Raw genomic sequence first — 12,614 nt, 5'->3', positions numbered from 1 at the left:
CACCCTCCCTCCCCCTAACCCTCCCAACCCTGCCCCAAACCCTGTCCCCCTCCTTTACCGGGCCCTCAGCTCACATTCTGTGCTGGCCCTTGCAACGTCCTCATAAGGCCAAGCGTGTGGCGGCGCGCGTCCGAAGAAGACCGGTTAACAGGCGAACGCGCACCGCTTGTTAAGACGTCGGTTTTTGCTCTGATTGAAGAGGAGACGACGAGCGTGAACACAGACGACGTCTACTCCACAGCATGACAGAATTTTACTGATTACCAAAAAAAAGAAAGAAAAAAGAAAAATCCCTCAGTTGCATTTAACCTCTCTTGAGCAAAAGTGGCAGTCAGTTCAAGGTTATCAAAAAGCTACGGAAAGTTTTTGTTATCCCATTTTTTTTTTAAAAAGAAAAAGAAAAGACCCAAACAAAAACAAAAGAAAATACATTGTGTCCGATGAGAGAGAGTGATGAGAAGTGAAGCAGAAATTAGAAGAAAAGAGAGGAAAAAAAATAAGCTTAGTATCAGATATGAATGGTGAGATATATTTGAAAGGGACGTTATCTTTTGCGTTGGCACACACACAGGCTTGTTACAAAGACTCAGAACCATTCACCTTATTTACTTATAGGGGTTTTCTTTTCAAATTTCAGTGGCCTAAAAATGGGAACAAACAAGGGGAGGCTGTCAATCAATCGATTACTCAGTCAATCAATCTCAGGTACAAGCAAAATACTAACACCAAGCTCTACTGTCATTTTGATGAATAAAATAACAGAGCATGCTCTCAGTGTGTATCCATACACGTTTCTACTGCATTAATACTGCTAAGGATATTTGATCTCACAATCTAAATATCTCAAACACGCGTGAGAGAAGGAGTCCGCTGTCGCTGGCTCTCGCTCTAACCCAAAATATCAATCACAATGCCTCGTACACGCTCGTGTTAAAATAGAGTTGCATTTTCTCTTTTTCTTTTTTTTTTAGGCCTATGTTAGTCCAACTAAAGAGATAACGTTATGCAGGGCGACAAACTAGTTTTTTTTAAACCGTGAAGACAACAGTTCCCAAATTTTCTGCCATTTCTGCCTTTCTTGTAGGGTTTTTTTTTTTTTTGGTCTTTTTGTTTCTTTATTAATTTTTTTTTTTTTTTAGCTTCAGTACGATTTCTCCCAATCTATCTGCTCTCACAGGGCTGGCAGTGCACACAATGCCCTCAGCCTTTGGCTCTCACTTGTGTCCCCCCTAGCGAAGTTCTTTGGTTTTGATCCCGGTGCTGCTGGTCTGCCCTGCATGTCCCCCTTGGCCTTGGCCTTAGTCTGGATAGGTCTCTGTTCATTTGGGAGGGCTACATTCATTGGCTGGTGCCCACTGGAGCCACCCGGCTGGTCACTTGGAGTGGTGCGGTGACACAGCGGCGCCCTGCTGGTGCTTCTGTTCCTGCTGTTTGACCTGCTGAATGATCTCCCGGATCTTCCTCTGTGCAGTCTGTAGGAGAGATCAAGAATTAACACAGCAGCAGAACATAACAGGTTCAAGTAAGAATAATGAACAAAGTAAAGGACAATCATCAATAAAATACAAGTGTAGACAGATACATTTAGGTAAATGCAGTATGCAAGCTTTATCTGAAAGAAAGTGTTACAGATATGAGCAGAGCAACATCCAAAACTGTGTGTGTGTGTCCACTTGTTTGTCAATTTTAATATTGCAGAAAATGCATGAGCCGATTTAAACTGCGCTCAAAAAGAAAAGAAAAATACAATTTTATACCATTTTTAAAGCACTTGGATGCATTAATCTGACTGCAGCCGACTGAGCCAACTAAATGTGATACGTGTGAAAGCCAGTGAACAGCTACCCATTTGTTTTCACTTTATTATTACTAGTTACTCATATAGACAGTTACATAACAGTTACATTCAGCACACTCAGCTTTGGGCTGATTAGATTTGTCCACCATCAGAAAACTTTCATGTCCAGCTGGTTACAATGAAAACAAATTGTACTACCAGCTGTCTACATCTGCCAAGCAAAAGATATGCGCAGCTAAGAGCTCAGCCAAGGGGGGCAATATTAATGTTAACATCCTCTCCTGCTGTCACAACCATGAGCCTCTCGTTACAGGCAGATGGATGTTGCCTTCTACACAGCGATAGTAACGGCAGGCGGCTCGGCAGAAAGGAAATCCTTTTTACATAACAGAGGTCTGCACAAGTTTATAATAACTGGGTCACGAAAAAGGTTTTAAGGTTTTTAATCCATTACAGGCACTTTGAGCAACACAATATAGCTGCCATTTAGTTCAATTGTATTCAAAAGCAGGCAGACATTTATGCATCTCAAAAAAAAAAAGGGGGGGGGGGGGGCTGCTCACACTAAAATAATCTAGATGTTTTAGCACTGCAGGCCAGAAGAGAATACACAAACATAGGGGAAGCATGTTGCGGCTGAACAAAGAGCCATTAGACAGAATACACCAGGTTTTATGATCATATAAAAATGTGGACATTACACCGCGTTTTATTGTTTTATGTGATTTAACAATGCCTTTTGAATGCTGTGGCTGCAGCTATTCTTTTGATACCTGTGCAGCAGCAGAACTAATTAGCCAAATAATGAGTATCGCTGGTTTAATTTTGGGTACCTGGCTGGCAAAGAAATGCCCACTGATTTTCACAAAGACCTCGTCGTTCTCATCAGGAGTTTGGTCCCGCGGTACGATGACCTCCGCGCTCGTAAGGTTCTGCAACTCGTTTACCTGAAACACCAACACAGACTCCCGTTATCACAGCCTCACTTTGAATTTTACCTCCAACCTCTAAATTGTGTTTAACTGAAACACCCCTTGAAGCCAATAAGTAATTGCAGTAAACACCAGTACGTGAGACTCTCACAGATAAAAGTTTTATCATGTAAACATAACGAGCTCATTTAAATAAAAAGTTGGAGCAAGTCATTGTTGTTGCTGCAGTTTAAAGGACAATTCAACCACATGCTTACCGTCTTACCACCTTTACCGATGACCCTGCCAGCTGCACTTGAAGGAACCTTTATGTGTGTCTCCAGTTTGACCTCCTCCTTCGCAGAGAAGAAGTTTTCCTCTTTCAGCTTTCCAAATATCCGACCTTGGGCCTGGAATACAGAGGAGGGAATGAGGCAAGGAGAGACTGGGGAAAATGGGGACAAACAATGATCCATTGCTGTTATGAAAACTATTTATGAAGTTAACCCCCCCTCAAAAAATTATTTAACACAAAGATTCATGCGCATATGCAGTTTGTACCTTAAACTGAGCTTCTGGTGTTCCAGTAATGATGACCATCCTCTCAGTAACATCTGGACTCTCAGCCGGAGCGATCTGACACGCACAGAAAGATGCAAATCAGATTTCTAGCTTCTGAACAAATTCATGCGGTATGAGATCATGTAAAGCTTGCGGCCAATAAAATCATGAGAAGAAAATCCCACAAATATATTGAATGCAACTGAAGAATCCAATAAGATGAATTGTCTCTGATTGCATAATCTGAAATGTTTCTCTTCTTTTCCAACATTTTGAAATATGGAAATTGCTCCACCCCAGATCCATGAAATGCTGCTGGGTGAATGATGAGTTGAGGTTTATTTATAAAAACAAAAAAAGACACTCGCTTATTAGATTAGCGACACTCCATCCTCCTCTTTCCCCTTTCTTAGTGAGCACACTGTTGACAGGGAACAAACGCACCTTAATGGAAGCTCCGGCAAAGTGGGCAAGTTGTTTGATGTGCTGACCCTTCTTGCCGATCAGGGCCCCGACTGCCTGAGTTGGAATAAAGAGGTAGACAACCTCCTGTTCTGGAGCCTGTTGCTGAAAAAGGACCACACAGAAAAGAAAACATTTAAAGTACTTTTATTAAACTTTACTATTTATTTGACTGTGAAAGAAAAGAAAATTATTCAAATTCAAATTGTCGCAAAAACGGTTTTGAATATACTTGACAGATACTTGAGGAACGGCCGAAAAAGCTGACACCACATGCAAGGGAGGCTAAATTAAGCCCTCTTTGGGTAAACATCGCCCTCTGGCCGTGTCTGAATGGAATATTTCCTATTAGGGGTGATGCCTGCCCTGTGTTTTTGTTTTTCTTAGCATGGTAACACTCATGTAGTTGAGGTTTATAAAGTGAATTTTTACGAGCCACGGGATAACTCTGGGCTAAAAAGTCCCCTTCCAGGAATATTTGTGGTGTTCTGGTGACTGGGTGATGGTAAACAGGAATCCAGACTCTCTGTCCTACACAGACGCTGACTGAGGCATTCTAACGGTCTGCTATTTACAAATCCACCTCATTTAGATCTGCCTTTATCTGTTTTACAGCAGGGTTGATGGTTTTAACTCCCATGCATAGAAGCTATTTGCAGAATGCACACAACCAGAAGAAATGTAAATTCTAAAGGGGTCTCTTTTCCAAAACATGGATTTCACCTGTTTTTGATTATTAAAGCAATCATCTAGTAGGACAAACAAAAAACAAAACAAAGGATTCAGAGAGGAAACACTGACTGTAGTGCAGATTTGAGGGAACATACTGAGTGCTGGTGTGGGATGGCACTTGCTGGAGGAACCCCATACAGGCCACTGAGATGTGAAGAGTGACTCTGAAAGTGAAGTGACAAGCATGCCTATCAGATGGCATGTTAACATACATGTTAAAAGGCACAGGCACGAACACAAGTCAAGCTCTTTCTTCGGGGGGAATTTCAGGGTAGAAACTCGCAGTGAATCACACACTGAGTGTCTTGACTACGAAGCACGCACATGCATTCTCACACACTGTCTCACGCTGCTTTGGCTCGCGCTCGTCAGGCAATGAGTGGAAACTTTGTTTTACTGACAGACTGACTCATCTCCGGAGAAGATGGGGGAATTCTGGTTGCTTCAAACTGTGTACAAAATCATGCAGGAAGACCTGAGTCAACACTGTAGTGTATTTTAAAAATGCACTTCAGGGGAGCCTGGTTTACCAAGTGTTGGAAATAAATGGCTTTATCAAGTCAATCTTTATCATGCACTTGTTGTGGGTAAACCAGCAAAGGCAAAGTCATGCTCAAAGAAGCATTTTCCAAAATAACTTTTTCTTCCCTTTTATGGCCATGTGCTCAGGTAGTCTGTGGGAAAAGGGGGGGGGGGGTCCCAAAACAAACAAACAAACAAACAAACAAACAAACAAACCAGAGGATACTCACTAAGAATGGGTTGTACCCTGCTGGCGCCACAGCAGGCACAGCGCTACGTGGTCCAGCAGCAGGGGGCAGCACCGGCAGACCAGAGGAGAAGATGCCCAGAGCGTTCAGGTTCAAGCCCGGGATCAAGTTGGCCTGTTGCTGAGCGGACAAAAAAAGAAAAGGCAGTGGCAGAGTTTTAAAAAGTTATCACAACAGAAGACAATTGCTTGGTGTTTAATTAATGCGATTTTTTTTTTTAAAGAAGCTGATCAGATTTTAACTTTCATTTAATATCCAAAGCATGCAAAACAAAAAGAAAAAAAGAACACTGCGGTAATCTTGGAAAAAACATAAGTTGAAGAAAGATGAAGAAAACATACCAAACACAAATGACTTAAGCACATTTTAAACTTTTTTTTTTCTTAAAGTTAATAATGCAAGCAATAAACAACAATTTTTCAAGTATTTTTTAATATAACAATAACAACTCTGAGCCTTTTATTGAATCTGATACATTAAAGTTGGTCACAAGCACAAAAAGTATTTTCTGTTCTCACATCACTTCAAAGAACACCACATTTGTGCTGACAAATAAGGATGCAGAGCTGGAGGAAGTATTCAACAATAGTTATGATGACTGAGGAAATGTCTGAATAATTTATCAATGAAAAATATGTCCTAAACGTTATTAATTATTACCATCATAATGACATTCTCTGCAAAATCCTCTTCATTTATTGATAATTAAAATACTGTTTAGCTGCATGTCTCGTTGTGTCAACTGCCCACAGGGTTTTAAAGAAAAAGTGAAGGAATAAATCTTCCTCTAGGGGTTTAGAAAAATCTTCTACTGCATGAGCTACATTAAAATAAAAACCCACTAAAATGCTTGTTGCAAGCTTAAAATTGGTCTGTTTTCTTAACTCCTTAAAAAGATCATGCTCCTGTGGTACATGGCTTTTACAGGAGAGATGTTGTAAAAGCATAACAAAAAAACCCAAAAACAACAACAACAACCCCCCCCCAAAAAAACAAACAAACAAACAAACAAAAACAGAAAGAAAAATCTTCCCCCAAAGTCAAGTCAGCTATTCTGGTTTCATGGCCATGAAAAGACAAGGCTGCCTCCTTTCGCTTCCTTTATCCCAGAACGCTCTCTGTAATATCCAGACTGTCACACTAGATGGCCCTAAATGCTTACTGTAGAGCTGACACTCAACCTGACAGGTGCCAGAACTGCTCGTACCATCCAGAACAACATGACAGCACGCTGCGTTATGATTATTTCTGAACAAATATTGAGACTGTCACTGTGAAGGAAAAACTAATCAACTAATGCGCTAAAGGGAAAGAAACCAACTAATTCCGTGTTACTACACGAGTCACATCCTGAGGAGCATCGTCATCGTTAATACAGTCACTTTATCAGCATTCATCTCTTTGCAGCACAACAGAGAACATGCAGAGTGTGCCATCATGGCTATCGCTCTTCCTCAGAGGATGACCTCTCAGGCTGCACCGCTGGTGATGTCATTGGGGCAGTGTGAAAGAGGAGCTGGGCGAGAGGGCGGCCTGCACATATCAGGTGGATGCTGGGAAAAGCAGTGTGTTACAGCAGTAACACAGACACATACACAGCGGGGAACTAAGTGTGAGTCAGAAGCTCCATGAAAGAGGCAGACACACACACACACACACACACACACACACACACACGGAGACACGGAGCGCTCAAACACTCGACTCACTGATGAGCTGTCCAGCGATCGTTTACTGTTATCCATTTACCAAGCTGGTATTACTAATGCTGGCTCTAACATGCGCTGAATGGGAAGGCAATATTATCCCGCCGTATATCATCGCTTCTCTCCGTTGTTCACCTGTCAGTCTGCGTGAGTCAACATACTAGCACATACTAACACAAACAATCAGGAGGCCTGCAGACGGTACCCTCAAGACTTACATTTATAGCAGCAATATCATTCTCGTAGGCTTCCCTCAGCTTCTTCATGATTTCCATCTCAGCTTTACAACACGCATCTACGCTGCCCTTCACCGTGATGGTCCTCTCAGGGTTGTAAATAGTTAAGTCTTGTAACCTGAAAGGAAAATCACACACATACAGACACAGAAATGATTACTGTATAGACGTGCAGAGGATTCCCAAAACAGATTCTAAAGAATAATGATATATTTAGGTTCTGACTAAGTTTCCACAGGCTGGATACTACATTTCCCATAATGCAACTCAGCTGTGTCTTTCAACATGCTGCATTCACGACATACAGGATGGATGGCAGTGAAGAGAAGCTTCCAGCGTTGTTAATAATAACTTGGCTGAGTGAGTTAAACTGCACTGACAGTAAAACAGAATATCAATTAAATTTAGGTTTAACGCTAAACGACATATATTGGCTGACATGTTTTGTTCGTTTTTAGATTCTAGTTTATTACCAATATAACTCAGTCAAGCATATGGGAGCTTTAAAAGTGCAGTTTTGGCTTAGACTATGATTCACACGTCAAAAAAAATACAGATACGATGATTTGTAGTCATGTTCCAACTATGCTCTGGGTTTAAAACATAGCATCTGATACATTTTCACTTCACCAGATTCTAAAAGAGATTTTTGGAAATGCTGTCAACAAAAACAAAAGAGGTCTGCATTTCAGACTGGACATTTTTTTAAACCATAAGAGACATAACACTTTGTTTCCTAATTGGGTCTTGTTGGTCACAAGGTGGTCCGTCACAGACTCATCACGCACCTACCAGTCACATGACCCTTTCACAGAAGACAACAGCTTATACCACCGGACAACATGCATGGATAATGCTATGCTAGCACCTGATTTAAATCAAATCCTGCATTTTACATCACGTGAACAGTGATGTAATGTGACATACTGTTCACATTGCAGGCTATTGAAAAAGTCTATGTCCCTTTAAACTACTACTGCTTAATTCATGTTACTCCTTTAATTGTCTGTATTCTGGCCGCACATTCCCTGAAACCTAGCGCCATGTGGCAGCAACTCAGACCTCAACTAGTGTGACAGGTCTGTTTGGTTGCAACACAAAGATAATATGTCAGCGAAACAAAACAAAACAAAACAAATGTCGCCCACTACAGCACAGGCTCCGCAGGGATCCAACGCAATGCTATAAATTAAGTTCAGCGAGTCAAGTGAATTAGCAGCAGAGGGACATACATATACAAATGGAAGCCAAAGGAAGCAACAGTGTGATTGATGTTTTTCTTCTATTTGTGCAACAACCAGATAATGACTTATTCTGTACATTTCAATGTTAACCTGAGGAATATAAAAGGAAAAAAATGCTTATGTCTATGGTTACCTGATATCTTGAAAGCTGCTGGCAAATTTTTGAAATACAAGGTGTCTGATACTCAGCTGAACCGGCACCACTGAGATAATACTACTCTAAAAAGTCTGTTACATGAATCAAAGACGCAAAGCCCCATAGACCAGTTATCATGGACATTACACAAATGTTAACACCTCGGGGCCTTTGAAGCTCAAACTTTCTGCACTCTGTTGGTGAACACAGTTGACACTGCAAAAGGACTTAACAGAACCATCAATTCTGAATCTACTATTTGAGCTTCTCAAAAGGGCTCTAGCCCGTTCTTCCTCCACCTCGACATCTCTTTCTCAAGGCTCATTACATTCTCAGAGCTCGCAGACACAGAGCAATTCATTAGCATTAAATGAAGGAAGGTTGGGGAGCACAGTCCGTTAAATGGGGTGCAATCTCTACCTCTCTAATATCATGTTCTGAAAAGAAAAAGCTGTAATCGAATCGTCACGTTACTTCTCTAACAACTCGGTTAAGTGTAACCACATGCCGACGGGTTAATGAGCACAGAGGAAGGAGGTTACAGTGAAAAGGGCTTGAAATCACTGTTTCAAGTCTGTTATTTGTAATTTGGTTAAATCAGCGACAGTAAAAATCTTTGATCTCACTCAAAACATAATCCACTGAGGAGAATTGCAAATATGAGAGATTACACATGTGTAAGAGCACCATAAGCAAGTTAAAAGCTGGACCTACGAGGAGATGGTTATCTTGGTCCCTGTCTCCTCCTCGATCTTCTTCAGGTTGCGGCCCTCTTTGCCAATCAGCCGACCCACAAGGCTGTTGTGGGCAAGGATTTTCAGAGGGATGTCCTCCGTCCTACACACAGACACACACACACGTGTTAGGTGATATAGTAAAAGGTAGGTGCTACAGAGTATCACCTATGAGCTATGATATGGTGTCATGAAGAATGCAGAAAGGTTAATGCTGACGTGCCTCTGTTACAAAGCGTATTGTTCTATGAAAAACAAACCTGTGCTGATGTTAATTTTACTATTCAAAAGCTGCATTTCACAGACAAATCTAGTTTACAATACATACGTGGCAACAACCAAACCCCAGAAAAATGTTTTGTGTTTTTGGTGACAGAAGGTGAAGGTGAAAACACGGTGTAAGCGAAAATGATCTGTTGATTATGTGCTTATGAGTCTCTTTGTTGTGAGGGGGAATATGTCTCAGGTGGTACAGGTGGCTCCATCCCCTCGAGCCAGCAGCACCTCGCAATTTGTGTGTGTGTGTGTGTGTGTGTGTGTGTGTGTGTGTGAGTGTGAGAGAGAGAGAGAGAGAGAGAGAGAGAGAGAGAGAGAGAGAGAATGAAAAGTCACTATAAAGGGCTTGGTAAAACCTAGATATTGTTAAATGGTGCAAAATAAGTGCAGACTATTTCCTTGAAACTGAATATTCTCTCCTGGACCTTTGTCACATTCAATTTTGGCGAAACGCAAACTGTTTATTGCCAATTCCACATGATAACCTACCACTTTCCAAGATTTTTTTCTCTGGTATGAATCAAGCAAATTGGCAGTGATTATAGGTAAACAATGTAAAAGGCTGTTTAAGCCACTTACTTTCCACTAATTGAGTCTGATTTATTACCAAACCAACATAATGACTAATAAATATAAAGAATCAAGTTAGAATAAAGAATACCATTTCAAATAATTATCCTTCCTATCAAAGTTGAGAAATTAATGCATATAAGTACACTGTTTGGCCCTGAATAATATATTACAGTACATTTATCTAGAAGCCAAAGCAGTGATTTTGTTCTCTGGCTGCTGAGTTTAGTCAATTTAAAAAAAATATTCAGGAGGAAAACAGATTGTGTAAGCTTTGTAATTAGAGTGAAATGGAAAGTGAGTCCCAGTTTCTTTAACACGCCACAAATTAGGATGATTTAACAAAATTAATTTTCCATGACTTTAAAATATTCTGAAGTACAGACAGGTATAAAAAAAGATTGCTTGTATGATTTTGACATTCAAGTCCCTAACTAGAGAAGGAAGAGGCTCAATAAATTAACTACTGATGATTCATGTATGATAGTATCTGCTTTCAGTGTACTGTACCTAAACTGTACATGGTGTAGTTATTACTTATTGAAACAGAAGGACTATCATTACTGTATGATTCATATTCCTCTCCATTGTGTGCCCACGACCCGCTATAGCCATTTTGGTGCGCTGGGTGAAATTGGGATTTGATTCCCCACACGACCACCACCCGCCTCTGCCTATGTAACGTAATGATAACAGCAAATATTTTTCCATTGCTACTGGGCTACCTGCTACCATACATTAGTAGTCACTTTAATGATTAAACAAGCCTTGTTATATAATGACACTATCATAAATACAAATAATAATACAAAAGTACACCATGCTGCAGTATTGTTTCGCCCGTTTGTGCTATTGGTTGTAAAATTAAAACTAGATGTTTTCACAAGATATCCTAGGTGCATAACAACAGCAAAAACAGGTCCTTCTAGCCTGTTAAGGTGGATTGCCAGTCGGCCTGGTGGTGTCATGATATATCATGAAGAAATTAAACTGTGCAGATATAAATTATATTACATTTTAGTCAAACAAAAATGATACAATGCTTTATTCAAGTGTTATAGCTGCATAAATACTTAAAGCAAGTCATTGTAGCCATTTGCTGCCTGGTTGCTAGGCAACATATTGCCATCATAATAGCTGATACATTAGATATTATTAGATAGGCTCATGAAGGTTCTTATCTAATACCTAAGATGTACCTCTTTGCCAGGTTTGGTTGCTCAACCCCTATAAGGTAGGAGGAGAGAAACTATTTTACACTAACAGAAACATTTCCATGAACTGTGGTAGAGCTCATAACTCCACCTGAGGACAACCAATGTGTAAAAAAAATCATTTAATTAAACCTCTGTGTGTGGAACAGGTCACCCGTCTGAGATGCAGAAAGGTACAGATTGCAAATGACTGTCCTGTCTGAAATGATTAATAGTTATGAATATTATTAATGCTATTGTGCTACATTTAGAAATGGACAACTCTCCTGCTTTGGGTAAAAAAAGAAAAAGAAATAATAATAAAAAGAAATAAGGACATAAAATAGGGATGTTGTAGGAAACCCCATTAGGCTTCAACTATTTAAACTTAGAGGAAACACTCCTGCAAACGTGCACAAGCAACAAGCACACTAACCTAAGAAACCTCCTGGGGTGTGGTGTTTAGCAGCCAGATGCTGGAGGTTTCTTTTGTGCTAGATGAAAGACTTCATGATAGTGGTGGGGTGTGTGTGTGTGTGTGTGTGTGTGTGTGTGCATACTGTTCAATTTTGAAAGGGTGAGATTAGTATGGGGTGAGCTGTAGGTCAAGTAAAGGGAGATGGCATTGGTGTAGGTTAAGAGGCCAAGTTTAGTGGTTTGGGTTTCACTAAGTGAAACTACAGGGTACGGTGTAATTCAGGTGTGGCACTGGGTGGTGTTACTTCACAGAAAGAGGGGACAGAGACGTGGAGGTTATTGTTACGTGTGACAGCAGGATTTCTGACTTTACTGGTTGCATAATACTTTGACAGGCACTTTCAGTTAAAGAGACAACATTCATATTTAATAGGGACAGAAAAAATACATACTATTTAAAGGTATGCTGATGTATATGGAATTCACAGTGTACACATTTACTTTAACGTTTATCACTTTCAGTACATGAGTACAGTAAGTGTGAAACAGAGGGAAAACGCTCCACTGACACTGTCAAGGAAAAAAAAAAATCTTACTATCTAGAATGCAAAACATTATACAGAGATTATTTTCTATAAATCTAAGCCTATCTGTGTGCAAGCAAAATTTCATTTTTATAACTTTTATAACTAAAAAATGAGCACGGTGGTCTCTGCAAGTACTCTGGCTTTCTTTCACAGTCCTAAGGCATGCGTGTTAAGCTAACTGGTAATCTTAAACTGGTTGTAGGTATGACTGTATGAGTTGTTGTATGTCTCTGCATTATGGCCCATTTATGCTTGACCCATAGGTTGCTTTCCCCACCAAT

At 40.3% G+C, this 12,614-nt stretch overlaps 1 protein-coding gene across 6 annotated transcripts in view; it reads right to left on the bottom strand.

Moving 5' to 3' along the window:
- Positions 1-395: 395 nt before the first annotated feature.
- The window catches only part of igf2bp2a (insulin-like growth factor 2 mRNA binding protein 2a), a 54,706-nt gene continuing 42,487 nt past the window's right edge, over positions 396-12,614 (bottom strand). For 3 of the 6 annotated variants that reach the window (XM_085134602.1, XM_085134605.1, XM_085134606.1), the window contains 9 exons: positions 9,271-9,393; positions 7,159-7,294; positions 5,217-5,354; positions 4,560-4,652; positions 3,715-3,837; positions 3,271-3,345; positions 2,988-3,119; positions 2,632-2,745; positions 396-1,472 (listed from right to left, as the gene is read on the bottom strand). In XM_085134602.1, the coding sequence (XP_084990728.1) occupies positions 1,374-1,472; positions 2,632-2,745; positions 2,988-3,119; positions 3,271-3,345; positions 3,715-3,837; positions 4,560-4,652; positions 5,217-5,354; positions 7,159-7,294; positions 9,271-9,393 (1,033 nt within the window). In that variant the 3' untranslated portion in view covers positions 396-1,373. Of the gene's footprint in view, positions 1,473-2,631; positions 2,746-2,987; positions 3,155-3,270; positions 3,346-3,714; positions 3,838-4,559; positions 4,653-5,216; positions 5,355-7,158; positions 7,295-9,270; positions 9,394-12,614 lie in introns of those variants that run through there. The other 3 variants (XM_085134603.1, XM_085134604.1, XR_014869703.1) reach the window with 3 other exon arrangements.

Source organism: Neolamprologus multifasciatus, chromosome 16 (assembly GCF_963576455.1).
Source record: "Neolamprologus multifasciatus chromosome 16, fNeoMul1.2, whole genome shotgun sequence".
Classification (NCBI taxonomy): Eukaryota; Metazoa; Chordata; class Actinopteri; order Cichliformes; family Cichlidae; genus Neolamprologus; species Neolamprologus multifasciatus.
The sequence above is the reverse complement of the archived record's forward strand: the minus strand, read 5'-3'. Positions and strand labels throughout refer to the sequence as shown.